The sequence below is a fragment of the Harpia harpyja genome, chromosome 21, assembly GCF_026419915.1.
Source record: "Harpia harpyja isolate bHarHar1 chromosome 21, bHarHar1 primary haplotype, whole genome shotgun sequence".
Taxonomy (NCBI): domain Eukaryota; kingdom Metazoa; phylum Chordata; class Aves; order Accipitriformes; family Accipitridae; genus Harpia; species Harpia harpyja.
The window spans coordinates 7151179-7169466 of NC_068960.1; the positions used below are offsets into that span (position 1 = coordinate 7151179).

The following is an 18288-nucleotide window of genomic DNA, read 5'->3' on the forward strand; positions in this document are numbered from 1 at the left end:
AGTAATGGAAATCCTACCTAGACTACAAATAGCGGCATATGGAAAAGCCAGCCAGTCAACTATCTGCTGTTTATATAAAAGGAGTTTGTAGTGAAGAGACTTCCTTTTAAAATGAATCATATGGTAACTCACTTTTATAATCCTTTAATATCTTTTTGGCTTTAAAAGGTATTTGGGTTTAAGAGCATGCTTTGTGATATTAATTTTATCTCACTGAGCTTTCTTTCGTGTATAAATCTGTGCTGGGGCAGAGGAGATATTATTTATTAATTCCTTGGAAGTGCCTTTTATACAATGTGTACTGAAAAAGAAGTGTGTATTTGATATTCAACTGGGGCAAACTACTACTCTATAAGTAAATATGCTATGTATAAAAAGAACTGTGTAAGTGCTGCATACCATTAAATAGCTACCTGACTGCCTTCTTGTTGTAGTTACTTTTTAGTATACTTTCAGCTGCTTGCTGTCCAGAAAGGTCTTCGTTACCTTTCAGTTAACCTTATGAAGAAGGTGCATTTGGTTGTGTTCATTTAATATAAACAGAGAATGTTAACCCTATCAAAGAGATACATAAGCTGCAAGACCCAGTAATAGTATTTGAAATTCTTCAGTCATAGGTTTGGTTTTGTTGACTAGATATTAAATATAAAGCTAGTATGTAGCACACATATTTGTATTTTAAATATTTGTGTTTCTACAAGTGCATAATTGTAGTTGAGGAAGCTAGAGACAGTTGGGAGTAGGAAGAAGTTGGTGAGAATGCTTAAATAGGACTTGCAGTTCTTACATGATAGGAAAATCTAGCTGAGTCATTTTTTACATATCCGGTGCTGCTATTTGAAATTTGAATTGGAAATGAAAAAGTTTCAGTAAGGATTTAATACATCCGAAATCAGGTTTTTTTCTGTTTTTTGGTTACAGCACCTAGCTCAAGTGTGTTATGGCCGAGGAGTTGCAGTGTTGTAATCCCAATTTAAAAAAAATACTAATCTCGGAAAGAACTTGGCACTTTCTGAGGCAGGTCAGGATCTTGACAATTCAGATCTTTAGCCAGCCCTCTACATTTTATCTCTGTGCTTGTCTCTTACGTATTTCAGGAGTCCCTTAATCAAAACAAGAATGTGACTTGTTACTTTGAATTATGCAGCATGGGAAATACTATTTAGTTATTTATTTCAAGTAGCAATAATACCTCAAAGATTGGTGTCAGAGGCTCCTTAGATGAATGAAAGGGGCAATGTCAGTGACGGTGAGGAAGGAAACTGGAATAAGACAAGTGGCATGACTGGATTTGTCAGACATTTGTAAACATCAATGGCAAAACATATATTAATCATCTGTTTTTCTTGCAAGCTTAAAAATTATGAACTTGTGCCAGTTTTCTGTACCGCTCTTTTCTGGTGTCATACCTGATGAGTTAACTATAACTCATTTCCTCTGTCAATAAGACCAACTGGCTATGTTGGTAATCTGCCACATGTCTAGCGCTGGTGCTCCCAGATCCTCCCTCCTCCACTGACTCCACGTATTAGCTCTGACTGGAAAGTCTCACTGGAAATTAACTGTGTAAGACAGAGGCCAGGTTCTGGCATCCCTGTCAAAGGAACGTTGGTTTTATTCTGTACGCAGGGACCTCAGCATTACTGCGTGTTCTTTTGGATAGCCTGCAACACCGCTAATCTGAATTGTCTCAAAAACACTGGAGTTTTTCAGGGAGTTGTTGGATGATAGCTGGCTACGTCTATGTCGATCAACATAACCCTGAGACTTTTTGCCTACGGCAATATAATAGACGACATCAAATAAAATTACCGAACTACTGCTGCACAAGATGGCTTGCCTCCTTACAGTGCTCATGTCTCTCTTGCGCTTGCCCTTTGGTTTCCTGTATCAGACAAGCCGAGGACAGGACATGTGGTCCATCCCACCTCCCGTTCTCCCCTGCCTTAGGCAGGGTCAGCGAAGACTAGAATGACCAGCTAAGAAGGGACTGAAGAAGTAGCAAAGGCAGTGTGGTGTGTTGTGAGCAGGATGCCAGGCTGAGATGGTACCAGGGGGTGAGGAGGTGGGCTGGGAATGAGCAGATAGGCCCCCGTTCCTTTGGCTGATAGACGTGGATGATGCAAAGGGAATTTTACTCCTGTGTGCTTTCCCTTGAATCCCAGGAGGCTAAAGAATAGGAGACGGGGCTCTGGAAAAATACTATTATTATGGGTAATCTTGTTTGTCTCCATTCTTTAGACGTCAAATAATTCAGTATATGAATTGACAAAGCCTTGCAACTTCCTTTCTTGAAGGTTTTCTATACTGTTTCCTGCTCTTGTTACTATCTCTTCAGGGATTCCCCTTCGTATTTTATTCTCCATTCCATGAGTGTGAAATTTGGAGAATAACCTTCCTATTGGCCAGCTGGTGCTAGGCCAGCCATCATTTTTCACAGTTCTCTGGAGCCTACCTTGGATCTTGTTTGCTTGGAAGTAGTCCCATTGATTGTAAATCTGTTATATGGCAGAAATTCTGGGGTAGGGAGCATCTTTGTTCTTTCTGGTGATAGTAAGCCTGCAAAACAGAGCAAGATGAAGAAACCTATTTAATATATTGATTTGTGACTTCTGATATGTTCTCTGTACAAGAGACAAAGATATGTACAAGCCAACTGAGAAAATAACAGCTGTGATGTTGGAGAGTAAGGAAAAGAGGCTTGTTCTTTTGCTTTCTCAGCCAGGAGTAGCTGCAAACATGTCTGCAGTTTATAATACATTAGTTTCCATTACATGTAAGAAAGAGTTGAACAGGTCAAGTATTGGAGTGATGATACCTGTACACACATTGTAGTTAGTGTCAGTCCTTCATGCTGCTCACATTAAATTTTGAATTTTCTTTCAGCAGTACATGTGTAAATTGACAGTCATCCATATGTAGAAGTGAAGGGGTTGCTGACAGTTGTAAAAGAAGAGTGAATTAAGTATATCCAGCAAGTTAGCTACATGGGTAAGAGATGTTTCATTGTCTCTTTTTGCCTTGCAGGAAGAATGCAAACAAATACTGGCTCGGCAGAAATCCAGTTCCCAGTCTGATTCTCATGACGATGAGATTTCCCCTCCTCCTCCCAACCCAGTGGTAAAAGCCCGACGCAGGAGAGGGGGGGTCAGTGCCGAAGTGTACACTGAGGAAGATGCTGTTTCTTACGTCAGAAAGGTAATGTGTTACAGTCTACCTGATTCTGAGATGTATAGGACAATCAAGTGACTCACATTTTGCTCATAATTTGGACTCATGGGTCAGCCTGTAGGATGGTGTCTTCATGCCAGCATGTGCATGGCTTGACCATCTTCTTCACATTCAAGTTCTTTTGCTGCCTCCTTGACTAAGTACTTTCCCCATCAATGTGGCTTCAGCATTCCCTATTCTTTCTTTTTTGAGATGTGCTGCTAATCTGCTTTCCCCTATGACAGGGTTGGTAACTCTCAGCCATTTTCCTGATATTCACAGATTCCGGCAGCTTCTGAGTTTTGTCAAAACCTCACAGTTTTGGAAAGCAGCCTTTTCTATTGCTGCATTTCCTGCCTTTTCTTTCCAAAAAGTCACTTCTAGCTCAAGTTTTCTTCTAACCTAGGTCATTTAGGTTCCCTAGACCATTCAGGCACGTTGTTCCCATGTTGATTGGGTACCACCTAACCCATGGGTTTTCGGAAGTCTGTTGACCATAGTTGGGCAATTTTATGGGACCGTTGTCTTTGAAGAAATGCCAGTCCCAAATTGGGTAATTTCTTCAGTAGGAGCGCTAATTTGGGCTTCTCTTTTTTTAACTGCCTTTTTCACAAAAATATCTAGCTATGTTATATCCTTGATATCTCTTAATAACTCTGCAAATGTTTTTTGAAACTGGCCAAAGCTTTCAAATGTTATTAAAAGACAGACATTACAATAGCGTATGTCATGTTTGTTTAGGAAGCTAGGCTAAAAATGCATTTCATAAGGTTGACAGATGCTACTAATGTGCTTTTTTGCACGCCTGGAGTAGCTTTAACCCAAAGAGCTTTTTCTTTATGGGAATACATTTTGTCAGTCACTGTTTTTTGGCAGAATACTTTTTGCCTTTGCAGTCAGATGTGCTTTTGTCATCTGCTTATGATACAAGTTCACTGGCTGCTCTGGGGATTTCTGTCCCAAGAAACAAGGAATTAGGAGAGCCTTTCGTCCTAAAAACAAGTATGGAGGAGTATTCTTGTGGCGGTTAAATAATGCTTGCAAGTATACAGTAAATTTTAACAGCACTGTCGTCAAGCTATTAATGCACTGCACTGTTAAAAAACTTGTGTGATATTTTAAAAGCCACTTTCAAACACTTTTCTTTCTGTGCAGTTTGCAATATCCCCCTTAAAAACTTCCATGAAGAGATCACATTTGTCTCTGCTTAATATGGGCTCCATGTGACTCTTCTGTAAATCAAAGGAAATATTCCTTCCCACACCCCTGAGTAACTCTTTTATGTTTATAATGGAACCTGAAGTTAACTTTGTTTTCTTCCTTTTTCAACAGTGATGCCAATAAGCCCTGACAGTAGCATGGGTAGGCAAGAACCAGAAGAAGCAATACAGATCATATTCTGTGTGTTCTGTGACTAGGGCTGTTATGATGTTAATTTCCTAGGAACTGACTGAGCTTAAATAATAATAATGTAGGGGATGGTTTTGTGTCAGGCTACAGATGCTGCAAGGAATATAGAACTAGCACTGGAAGGGTTTGTGTCTTTGTCTTCTGCCATCAGCAGATGAATCCCATGGTGAATCCCATGGATGTGTGTTTGTGACAGAGATTTCTAGAATACAGAAATGAAGGGAGACACTGAAAGGACAAATTATGAAACTAATTTAAAAGTGTAAAAAGCAAGGCAAGGGTTGTGTTAGACTATTGCAAACAGATGGGATTTTAGATAGTAGCCAGGAAGAACTGCTGGATTGAATTCAGATGTTGGATAGAAACACATCTGTGTCATAAGCCAATTTAAGGATCTCTTGAAGGGGTGAGCTGTGGGATGAGTAGTGCTAAAGGCAGTGCAATGAGTTGTGTCACTGGAAAGAAAATCAAAGGAGATTTAGCTTTGTGATTTGAGCAAGCACATGGCATGGCTCCATTCTGAGGAGCACAAAGGAAGATCTCTGTGGAGGGTTATTTTATTGCTTCATTCCTGAAACTAGAGAAAGCAATTATTTGTCAACACCTCTGACATAACATATAGTTAACAACTAACAGAATAGGAATCTTGCTGTAAAAAGGGTTATCGGCTTGAAGAGAACATTCAGTGGTTACTTGGAAGAGTGATGTAAGAAATGGTCAAGTGATTCTTCCTAACATTTGATTTTGGTCAGATGCCTGGTTACTGTGACACCTAAAGAATCTCTCCTGTGTTTTCTGTGTCCCTGCCCCAACAGACCCACTTCAGTCTCTGTCTTGTGGCTTTCATTGCTGCAGATTTAGACTGAGAAACGCTAGTCTACGCTATTCCATATTCAGCCAGAAAAGTTGGAGTTGACTGTCTTAGTGATTTCATTATCTACCCTTTTGGCTCATCAGCAGTAAGCTGAACAACTAGGGTATTCTTAATAGAGCAAGGGTTCAGGACTGCAATTCAATCCAGGGTTTGTTTGATAGGTTAAAAACCAAGAATAAGATACTGGCCAAATGCTCATTTTATTTAACATTGAGGAATTTAAACTTTTAGATAGATTATGATACAAATATGCAGTTTATATATACACGCTTCTCTAGACTTAATTTGAGCAGTCTAATGACTATAGCAGTCAAAGTAAGTGATGTTTGAAGCCAGAGTTTAGCTTTAGGTCTTCACAGTGCAGTATTTTCCCTTGAAATAAATCTAGATCAATTCTTTGTGAGAACTGGTTCTATATCAGTTTTCCCATTTGAGACATCCTTCTTCTGGTTTGATGGGTAGCATCTTGCCTTTCCAGGGTGAGGAAAGGAAACTACCTACACATCAGCATACGTAGTAACTTAAATAAGACAGATATACTATTTCAGTCATAAGAAAATGTGAAAGATAAATGCCCATTATCAGACCTTTTTTGTACAATAATTAAAACAAGCAAACAGATGTTGATTTTCAGATTGGAGTAAGGTTTATTTAACACTTAAAACTTTTGCTAGGCTTGATTCTGCCTTGTTATAATGAAACTATTAAGGAAAATCACATTACTAAAGTCAAAGAACATCTTTTACAAATCATAACCTTGTTACAGATTTTTTGTGTCTCTCGTAATCACAGAGTCTTTGACTGGCAGAAAAAGATGCTTGGCAAATACAGAGATACAGTGCCTTTACTAGTATCTTACCAAAATGCTTACCAAAAGGGAAAGTCTAACTTGCAAAAGTCTTATAAAAAACTTCACCCAGTATGAAAACATACTCCTGAATTTCAACATCTATTTTGAACAAATTAATGTACAACAGGACTTTTGCTACCTCTCCAATTAACAAATAAAAATGTCTCTTCATTCTCAAATGCAAGTCCTGTGCCTTTGTTTCATGGCAAACGAGAAGGATTTTGACCCAGGTGGGCCTCTCAGGAGCTTGGCTCCTTATACCACAAGCAGTACTGAAAAGTATGATGTAATCAACACATTTTTACCTTTTACCTAAAGAAATGTTGCTCATTCTCTAGTTTGAAAAGTAGGTTGCTTCTGATATTGTTTGTGGGGGAAGAAGAATATGAAATATGTTTTCCTCAGTCCAAAAGATTTGAAAGGAGACTACACAGCTGCCAGTACCTGCTAATTATAGTATTTTATGGATATCCTTCTCCTCACTCATCCCAGATCTTATATTTCTTTTCTGGTTGTCATATTGAGAACATAAATTCTTATCCTCACATTATCAAAACTAATTTATTACTTTCCTAGTGGCTTTATATTATAGCCTAAACCTGTCTCAGTGTTCGAAATCAAATTGCATCCATTATCTTAAATAGTGGAATTTTCTATAGATTTCAAGATCTATGAAGAAATACAACCAGGCATGTAATTACCCTTTGTTCTTTTCTATACAGGTTATTCCAAAGGACTATAAAACTATGACTGCTCTGGCAAAGGCCATCTCCAAGAACGTGCTCTTTGCTCATCTTGATGACAATGAACGAAGGTATGAGGTACTTTATGATTTAAAGGAATCTATAGCTTGACCTGAGGACAAGAAATTATATTAAATTTTAACACAGGGATCAGAACTACTCTCACTGATGCCTTTGAGTCATACTGGATGCACCCTCACACACACTTATGTTATTATGATGGAGGGTAAAATCACAAGCTAAAAAAGGGCAAGAATAAGTTAGAATGTATTCAGACATATTTAATATTTTCAAATCAGCTGTGCCTGATTAACTTTATTCTAGGTTACTTAAGGAATTGGCTAAAGCAATCTCAGAAGCATTTGTAGTTACTTCTGAGAACTCAGGGAAGACAGATCAAGTGCTGGAAGAGTGGGAAAGAAAAAGCCTAATGTCTAGAAAGAGGTAAAAGAGAATTACAGGCAAATTACTTTGTTCTTTGAAAAACTGGAACAAACAAATTATATGTAAGCACCTGAAGGAGACCAAGGAGTTCAGTAACAGCCAACATGACTTTTAAAAACCTGAAAATGTCTTTCTACAACGGAGTAGCAAGTCTTGTAGCTAGGGAAGGCACAACAGAGGCCAAACAGTTTGACTTCCAGTAATGGTTTTGACATTAACGTGTATGACAGTTTCATAAACAAACAAGGGAAACATGTCTTCAGTGAAACCACTATGGAGTCTATGCAAAACTGGTTGGATTGCCATTCCAAATAGCAGTTATCAATGGTCCATCATTCTAATGGAAAGATATATTGAAGTGTGGGAAGGGTTGGTCTGGTTTTCATCATTATTGTCATTAATGACCTCAGTGGTGGAATAGAGTACAAGTGTTGAATTTTTAGATGACATGAGGATGGGAAGGGCTGCTAAAACATTGAGAGACAAGGCTAGAATTCAGTATTAGGCTGACATGTTGAAGAATGTTCTAGTAAAAGAAGGATGGATTGTCACTGAGCCAAGTGCGGAGAAGTATAGTTAGGCAGGAACATCTTTGTAACTATAAAATGGTTTTGCAGTTTTGGTAGTTCTTTGAAAAACTATGTGGAGCTTATTGCGAATCATGGTCTGAACATTAGTCACTAATGTCAAGCTGTTTTAAAAATACTAACGTTTTACTGGGGTAACTAAACAGGAGAACATGCAAGACGTCCTGGTGTTGGAAACATTTCAGCTGGAACACAGTGTCCGGTTTGGGCACTGCACTTCAAGAATAAACAGTTGGAGGAAGTTCAGGGAAAAGCAGTGGAAATGATCACTGATCTAGATAACATCAGTTCTGAAGAAAGAGTGGGATTGTTTGGCCTGCAGAAGAAAAGTCAGGGGCAGAGGGACGCGATAATAGCTTATAATTAGATATGAATAATGGCATATGAGAAATAAACTGCTGTGTATGCCGAAGGGTAAAGAATAACGGATTCAAAGTGCAGCAGCGAGGAATCATGTCAGATACTAGGAAGAGGTCTCTGCTTTGGTAGGTTGTGCAGTCTCCACCACTTGAGGCCATTAAGAACACATTAGACTGGCCTGCCAGGAATGACATAAGTAGTATCAGTCCTGCCTTGCAGCAGGTAGGCTAAGTGATGTCATGAGGTCCTTGCCAACCCTACTTTTCTGTGCTTCTGTGGTTAGAAAGGACAAAGACTGTCTACACTGACGTTTTTAGTACTGGCAGAACATCAGCAGTACAGTCCTTTGGTGGGGCTACTCAAACGCTTTCAGTCAAAGCACATTCCAAGTGCGCAAATTTTGCTCCCTCTTGCAGCTGTTTACACAGTTTAATTACTTTGCAATCCTAATTATTTTGATATCACATTAGCACGCAGATTTCTGGAGTAATTAGAAGAGGATTAACTTTGCACATTTCTAGCTTTTTCACTCACAGCAGAGAATTCTTGTACAGAACTGCTATAAATCTTAATTATACCATCAGCATGCTAACATGACAGGCACTGAAAGGATAGGTTTTAGGGCTGGAAAAGGGACATTTCGGTAATATGTTATCAAAGTAGGGTGAGAGAACAACTGAAGGAAAAGTGCTTTTTCTTGCACTGTTCTGATTGTACATCATGGTCATGGTCTCTCCTATCCATTCCCTGTGTCCCATTTACCTCTGTCAGCCAGACTGTCCTGTTATGGATACGTGTTAGGAGTGAAGTGATGTGCAGATTCCCATGTGTGCGCTGCAGGTGGGTTGTAGACTATCTGCTTTTTTAGTTCTCAAACTATGGCTTGACCAGGTGTATACTGCCTTTGCTGTCAAAAGATTTAGAAGCTTCTTTGTTTCTGGGTTGTGCACTGGAACATATTCAGCTATACACCATCTCCCTTGCTCAGGGATGTGTCTAGGTGCCTCATTCAAGCCTCATGACGAGCATGGCAAGCTATTGATGACATTGGGGAAAAAAAAAGGAACTCACAGAACGATGCATGCATTCTGCTTTTGCAGACAGGATTGCAATGAACGAATAAATTGTTCTCTCTTTGCATTTTACTGAGCTCACTCTTGACATCATGCTATTGCCCTTGTCTGGTTTTGTTTGTCAAGTGTGGAGAAGTCAGCAAGTTGAAGCATATCATTGCCATCACTTCTAGTTTGCATCTTGTTGATGCAGATATGTAGTTCAGGAAAGTAAGTGGTATATGACTTCATTTGGGTTCTGTCCTCTTGGAATGGTGGAAAGCTAGGTGAGGATATTTAATTTTCTGTGCTGCACTGGTGGTGTTGGTGTTTATTTTCCTCTGTGCTTTCGACAATGAAGACAGTATCATTGTTTCATTTAATTTCGTGGTTGACCATTTGCCAAGTTGTAGGTGTTCAGGTAGGGGAAGGATGGACTAGCAGGGCTTAATTCCTCATTTACTTTTCCTTCTTCTCGGAAAAGATATTTATGTTAATCTGCTCCTATGGCTGTGCAGTCCACATGGCTTGTGTGGCCCTTGCTGCTTGGCAGCTGTGAAGGTCCTTATGTCTGACATAAACCCTTATTTATAAAGGCAGTGTGTAGCATATTATCTCTGTGTCAGATATTCCATATGAATGATTAATTGCATGAGAAGTCACACTGAAGTTAAGGTAAACAAGTATCTTTTTGCACTGGTGTCTGAAATAGTTTTGTTCAAGTCTTATTTTAGATAGCATCTTTTCATGTGCCATGCTTAAAAAAGGGTCGCCATCTATCTCATGCACGCACACACACATACACAGAGTGTCTGGTGTAAAATTATACTGAAAAGTGCAATAAAAGGGAAACTGTAACTGCATCAGCACTAAAAGCAGCAGAGCTAGTTATCCGCAACCTTTGCCAAAACGTTCATTTCAAGAGTTGCTAATATTATGAAGAACAGTGCAGCTCTGCAAAATGATGTGGCAGTCCACTGTTTTCTTGTGAGACTTTTCCACTGACTTCAATAAGATCTTGATAAAACTCTGGAGTAGGGTCCTTGTTCTCTCAAAGTCAGTGGCAAAATGCCCATTATCTGAAGTGGAAATGTGCTTTTAACTCTAAGGGAGCTGTTGTTCTCATTTGCAAAACCAGGAATGTGTGGCTTTTTAATTGTGTTTCTGCACATGTGCACCTGATGTATATTTTATGTGCGTCCTCCTTTGCCTAGAGCTGGTCTGTTACACGCTCACTGACAGCAAATCCTCAGATTTATGTGGATGTATCATGTACTCATTATCCAAAATTTGTCTGAATTGATGAGAAATTAGCTGTAAAAAGTTAAAGCAACATCAGATCTTCACAAAATTCATTTCTTATTGTGTTTTAATAGGTATAGTTTGATTTTGATGGTTTATTAAAATATTGCATATCTTACAAAAATACTGGATTATATTAAAAATTTCTGTGAAATACAGACAGGGTAAATATCTATGAGCTGTGGGGAAAAGAGGGATGTTAAGGGGGTGATAGGCTCAACTATCAACTAAACAGCTTAGTGAGTTGCAGAGAGTACATGGAGGTGTATCAGTGTGCCTGCCTTTGGGCTCATCCTTGTTTCTTGTCTTGTTATCAGCCCAACCACAGTTGCAGTCTTCTCAGAGTAGCCTTATGTCCTATGTGCTTTGATAGGGTTTGCTTCACTGGTTGGGATGTGTGACAAAGCCCTTTCACTTTGTTTCAGGCTTTGATGCATTTACTCTGCAGGTAGGATGTATTTAATGTCTGGGTAGTTAGGCTTGGATTTTGATAGTGCTGTTATATCATCCTGCAGGTCCCTAGGCATGTGTGCTCTAACTTCTCTCTCCTCCTTTCTCCTACCCCATATGATGACATATTAGCTGGCTTATGTTCACATGGGGGTTTTGTCCTTCGTTCTGTATTTCTGCTGTACTCCACTTCCTTTGTGACTCCACTCAAAAACTCTTGGAAGAGACTGCTCAAAGGGTTTCATTAGGTGGGCAGTGGAGCAAGTTATTTAAGCTCAGATGTAACCACAGCAAAATTTTCTGGAAAAGCATAGTTCATACTGGTGTGCAAACATCATGCAGAAGCTGTGGAGATGACCATCAAGAGGACAGTTTTCCCAGGCAGTGAGCACTCTAAAGATCTGCTAGTTATGATCACTGCAAAATCAGCAACTCTGGTCCTGGCTTGGTGCTCACCAAAGCCTTATATATATACATATATGCGCACAGTCCTGCAAAACAGCTTCTCATGTGACAACTCCGAAGGAGCTCCTCACACTATAGAACAACTTCTGATACAGAAGACAGCGCTGTGCAGGCTGTGCATCCAGAAGATCTAGGAATTGCTCTGCAGCCTCTTCAAGGATGAACAGCCTTGAGAGAAAACATCAGTGGAGCTGGATGTTCAGCCAGGTAAGAGGTATTCACCCTCTCTTTCATTATACTGGGGAAAAGCGAAATGGCAACATTAACTGTGAGGGATTTTTTGCATTATAAACATAAATTTATTTTTTATAGATTATGTTCTTTGCAACAGTTTGTGTTTAATGTCAGTTGAGGGCAGAAGCCATCTTGTTTCTCTGCTCTTCATTGCACCTGTAATCCAAGAGGAAGTCCCAGCAAAAAAAAAAAAAAATTAAATAAAATCCTTGGTTATGGCATTTGTACCTAATAAAAAGATGAAATTACAGACCTTGCAGAAGTGCATGTTTCAGAAGGTGCATCTATCTTTGTAATGTCCCTCTAGAATGCTGGTGAGAAGTTACACTTAATAACATTCAAGTGTTGTCTTAGGTGGCCTGTGCTATAGATTCTAATGGCTGAATAAGGGGAAGAAGTTCTTTGCTGATCTTATCCCTCCTGGTTCCAATGTGATCTCATGATTCAGATCCATTCTGAAGACTGCATAAACTTTCCCCCTTCTTTTCGTCTGTGACGCTGAAGAGTTTTGCATATGGGAGAAATCAGCAAGGCAGTCTGCCTGATACTGATGCCCTCTCTGCTGCTTTGGTTTTGTTCAGTCAGCAGGCAGTGAATGATTTCTATCTATGCAAAGACAGAATTACACCCATAACTTGGCAGCATTTTATTTCCTCTCCCACTCTTGGATATCCAGCAGATTAACAACCTTTAAGGCTTCCTAGTTGTGAAATGGTGTATAAAGTCAAAATGGGTGACAAGGGGCTAGTCTGATTGTCCTAATCTCTTCTAACCTGGCAGTGTAGCTAGTAAGAATTTTTATCGGTTCAGCATGTAATGCTGGAATACAAGTACACCCACTTGGCTTTGCCATGATGTTGAATAGTAAAGGGAGAAAAAAAAGGAAGAGATTGTTCATTTTCGTTCTCTGGATAAAAATAAAAGATACTTTTTCATCATTTTATTGACAGGATGTTCTGTCTCTACTGGACAGGGGCAGCCACTGAGACGGGGGCAGTGAGACAGTTCAGAGGTGACCTGCTGTGGGAATGGAATTTGGACCCAAAGCTGATGATTGTCAAGGAGGAGAAGGAAATATAACTGAAGCACAACCAGTGGGTGAGAGAGCAGGACTGAGAGCAGCAGGAGTGTCAGTCCTTGCTCCAAGATGTCACCAGTGCCTGTCTGCTCTGCTGTGAGTCACGAGCCTTGTCAGCCAGTCCCTGTTCAGAAGTTCGGCAGCCTCCTGACCACATAAAGAAGTGGAATGGTTAAACGTTCACCATATCTGTATGTAAATGCTAGGTAAAACTTGTATGTAAAAGCTATGTAAAACTTGTTCATCAAGGAGTAAAGAGAGTAGGTAAATATTTAACATGCACTTCCAGATTCCACTTTTGGCATTTTCACTAATATCATAATTATTACAAGCATTTATTCTTTATTACTAATGTACAGGCAGCTGTAATGCCTACATCAGCTTTCAGAATACTTTTGTGTATTTTATTACTTGGATTAATAATAAATTGGTTTGTTTGAACAGTATACTGGTGTGAAACTGCTTTGGATACAAAGAGTCAGGAAATTGTATTTAATGCTTTTACTAGAATATTGAGCTTTTATAAAGGTGCAAAAAAAGCAACAACAAATGAACTAAACAGTAAAAAAACCTGCTGCATTTATTACAGCAACGTACAGTGTTGCATTTACTCTTGTGTGTTGCCTGCATGGCAAAGGTATGAGAATAAAGGGCATTTTTTATTTTCTACGCTTGTCAGGGCCAAGATGTAAAGATGAAAATTGGCACTTGTACTGGGCATGCAAGCCAACCAAGAGCTTTCCTCAAGCGAAAATTCTTACCCTTTTCCCAACATCCTCCCAAACATTGTGGAGAGCACATGCTTCTGTGATACTGTAGATAAAATTGGAGGCAAATTGTAGATACCATCATCTTGCTGTTAGCATTTCAGAAAAATGTTCTACTACCTTCTTACAAAGGTATTTTAAGTAACCTGTGTTCTGCAATTCAGGCAGTTTTGTAAGCTGTGACTGGTGGCAAAGTAGGGTCCTATAGGGACTCACTGGGCATAAACATATGCTATTTGAAAGACATTAGTGTCCAAATTGAGATTTCCTCAGCATTGAGACACAATAACATTCTTAACTTGTATTAAGGGCTGCCACAGAAGGGAAATGAGTAATCAGGTGTCTGTGTCCTGTGAAGACAAAACATCAGAATTAGGCTTAAATTGTACGAGATGGATGTAAACTAGACACGTGGTAATAATTTCTAGTGGTAAGGATACTTCAACAGCTTGTAGAATCTATAATTGTTAAGAACAGGTTAGGCAAATCTCTTTGAACATAATTTAGCTTGAGCTCTGGATGGGAGAAGTCTCTTAGCTCTATTTTTGTAATTCTTGGATCCTCAGTAGTGGGAAACTGGTATATTCTTCCTCTATACATTTTTCTTTTCTCTTTTTTTAACCTATTGGAAGGGTTATTGTTATTTCACACATCTTCTGTTTTCTCAGCTAGATGAATCTAATTCTCCCCATCTTCCTTTGCAGACGAGGTTCCTCAGACCACTGACCATTTTTGTTGTTCTCAACTTTCTCCACTTGGTCCACCTCTTTCTTGTTTGTTTATATTTTTCACAGCAACAAGATATTGTTGACTCCTACTTAGCATGTGATCACTGGAATCATTGGATCCTTTCCTGCAGAAATGCTACCTTGGCAGTGAATCTTCACCATGTATTTACACCATTGGTTATTCCTACCCAAATATACTTAGCTGTTGTGTCTTTATGGAAAGTATATCTTTTCTCAGACCATTTCTTCAATTTGTAATAATTTTACATCCTAATGTTGTTTTCTGAAGTGCTTGCAACTCTTTTACAGCGAGGTATTGTCTTCAAATTCAGAAAACATACTCTTTATCCAAGTCAATAATGATTTGGGTAGTTTTTTTAGTACAGGCATAGTCTAACATGAGAAAAGTGGTTTTGCATAGCTAACAGATGAATTTTAGTTGTTGTCCTGTTGATCTCATATTAAAATGTTCATGAAACTTCTGGTGATTAGTGAATTTCAAGGACATTATTATTGCTATAAGCTTTATTCACGTCTGCATAATACCGTGTTTTATTAAAGCACTGGCTGCAGGCCAGCTGGAAAGCCTCATACATGTGGAAGAAACCTAAGACGGCACCATCCAGGAGCAAGATATTTTAGAAACAGGATGCCACAGCTATGACATATTCATTACACATCCTGTATTTTCCTTGCATTTGTAACTTAACTCTTTTGTTAAAAAACAAACACAGATCTAGCTTCTGCCTGTGCTTCATATATGCCTACAGTGTGCAGAACGGTGCAAGAAAAATGTCCTTTCCGTGATACTGCATTAGTATTTCTGTATCTCTTGGAGTCCACGTTGTGCTAAAACCACATGGATGTTAAGGGGGGATATTTACTCTGCCTGCTGTAGGCGTCTAAGTTAGCTGGTGCTCAAAACACCTCAGTTAGGAGCCTCAGGGTATGGTTTCACCATTGATTTAAGCCAAATTCCGAGCTGGTACCAAAGGAGGAAGTAACACAGTGAGTGCCAAATCTTGGCTGCATGTTCCTATTGCTCTCATGGCCGAGGTTAGCCAGATCAGCTCTCTGAAAAGTGATCCTCCCCTGGCGGGTTAGTTTTCAGTCAGATCAGGTCCTTCCTCCCACCCCCTACCTGGCTGCAGAAATACTTTGGCTAGCTGAAGGGAGGAGAGGGCAGGGCAGGGCAGGACCTTCCCTTTTGGCAGCAGCAGGGACTGAAATCAAATTAAGTTATGGCAAATCTGCACCTTAATTTCCCTTACTAGTCATTGGACAGTCAGAGGATGGAAATAGATGGTGCGAATATCTCTGTAATGAGCTATTGTTCCTTGCCAAGAATGCTCAAAATGTAGAGCTAAGCCACTCGGAAGATGAGAGATGAAAAGAAAGAATAAGAGATGAGAGAGAAATTGCACAACAAGGCATGGCAGAGTAGGGGGTGGAGGGCTTTGTTGAGTCAATAACATGACTTCCTTGGGTTATATTAGGATTTTTTGTGACCAAATTGTTGGATGGGTTTCTTTTCCCTCCTTTTTGGGAGTAGCAACAGAGAGAGAAGGATGACAGCATCATGCCAATGCACTTTGTGCAGGGTGCACAGTGGGGCAGGCTCCATCCCGTGAAGATTTGTAGAGGCATGAATGTCCCACCTGTGCTGGACCTCCAGGAGATGGTCAACAGACTGTGGTAACTTGGGGGCAGAGGAGATGTATATATACAAGTTACATGTATGTGTAACAGATTTGGTACTAAAGAGACTGGTCTCTGTGTGGGAGATTTTTTTCATATTAGATGATTAGCCTGTCCTTTGAATTGTACTTGTAAGCAGCCAAGAAGAGGAAACTCATCTCTCAAATCAACCAAGGCATGCTAAACAAGGCTTTCCCTCTTCGGATGACACCAAGGTATTTTCCAGGTAAACTGCCTGGCAATCCAGCTTTTCTTTGTGCCTTTTATGCCTTGTTTATGGCCTTGATTCAGCATGGTATTTAAAAGTGCATGTTTAACTGTGAGTTGTTCCATTGACTTGCTATGGATGTCAAAGGAACTATTAATGTGTTTAAATGGAAGCACATTCAGTCCTGCTGAATGGGAACTTGCCAATGCGAAATACTACTTAAACTAGAAAAAGTTATGGGTTTTGGAGGCAACAGTCATCTGGCAGCAGAGATGGAAATGAAACCAGGTAGAATTGCCCAGCCGTTTGGAAAATAAACGATCCAATTCTCCATTCAAGGATTAGCCATGAATTTAATGCTGACTTTATTTTCCAGTACATCCATCTCATTTATCCAAGAATTATTGTCTTTAATTACCATTGTGGTGCCTGCAGGCAGCAGTCTTTAAATTAGTTATGCAAAGTTCTGCTCTCAGCAGTCATCAGGAGATTGTATCTGCTTTAGTATCAATCCCTTTACAACAGCCTGACAGCGTACAGACTTTGTACTAGGGATGTGCTTTTTGTGTTGTCAATATTTGGCCTGGTAGATAGGTTATTCTCTTAAACATAACTAAAAGCACACACGTTTGGTGTTTATGGATAATTTTATCTTGAGAAACAAATACTCTCAGTTCATAGCTTTTTAGAGGTTGTGATTCACCCTCAGTGTTTTGTTAGACAGTTTATATTCTTCATCACAAATACTAGCAGCGCCATTCCTAATGGTAGTTATTTTTAATTCTGCATAAAGTAGTGGTTTACATATGGGCAGTATGTCACCCATTCTGAAAAACAGTTAAAGCGGAGAAGTAATTTACATAAATCTTTTTTAGATCTAGAAAAAATAGCCTAAGACAAATAGTATTCATGCATGCTCATGAAAAAATCTTGAGTCTAAACTTACCTCTCTCTATATAAAATAGAAAAAATAAGACCACTGCCAAATTTAACAGGCCTTGTAAATTTTTTCTACCACTGCAGTATGTATGACCATGCCTTTGTGTGCTTCTGTACACAACAATTAGCTGGCAGTGGTTCTGCAAATGCATTACTCAATGCTAAGGCTTTCCAGAATTAAACACAAAGGTTGAATAAAAGAACATCCACTCATCTCAGCAAGTCTTTGTCTTCTGCATCAGAGCAGCTGGAAGCAGTAATTTGTCTTTGTGCACGGGCAAACAAGGGTGTATTTCAACTAAGGCTCCTTAAAGTCATGCTTCCTCCCCCCCCCACCCCCCAGGGTCGTAGGTAACCTGTCAACAGTTACTCCTACTCTAATAAGTCTTCATTAGGTGACTGATTCTGCAACCTTGACCGGCTTTGAAAGCCTACGTGTCCTCAAGTGGGAATATTACCGGTACCGGTACTGGAGGATCAACTGTACGATTAAGTTGCTTAGTTATGCATTTAGAAGAGGATGTTCAAAGAGCTTAAAGGAACTAGATATTCACGTTGATTGATATATAGTGGGAAGTGAACATTTAACTCCTATAAGGTTCTCTTGAAAATCCCCATCTTATGTTCTGAATGGTTAGACCTGTGCATTTCCATTATGAGATGACATCTGCTTAGTAACACTGCATTTGGAAAGACAGAAAGAAACCAACCCAAACAAAAAATAATCTATAATACTACAAGGTTTAGTGGTGGGTTTTGTTCTTATAGAAAAAGAGGATTCAGCTCAACAACCAGATGAAATTTCTCTGTCATTCCAGTGCACTTAATGCAAATACCAAGTGTAAGTTATTTGACTGTTAGGCTGCTAACTCTGTTTTAATGAAAAAAA

At 39.4% G+C, this 18288-nt stretch overlaps 1 protein-coding gene across 4 annotated transcripts in view; it reads left to right on the forward strand.

Moving 5' to 3' along the window:
* The window catches only part of PRKAR1B (protein kinase cAMP-dependent type I regulatory subunit beta), a 103502-nt gene that overhangs the window by 12962 nt on the left and 72252 nt on the right, over window positions 1-18288 (forward strand). For all 4 annotated transcript variants that reach the window (XM_052772371.1, XM_052772370.1, XM_052772373.1 and 1 more), the window contains exons 3-4: window positions 3028-3198; window positions 7067-7158. In XM_052772371.1, the coding sequence (XP_052628331.1) occupies window positions 3028-3198; window positions 7067-7158 (263 nt within the window). The remainder of the gene's footprint in view (window positions 1-3027; window positions 3199-7066; window positions 7159-18288) is intronic.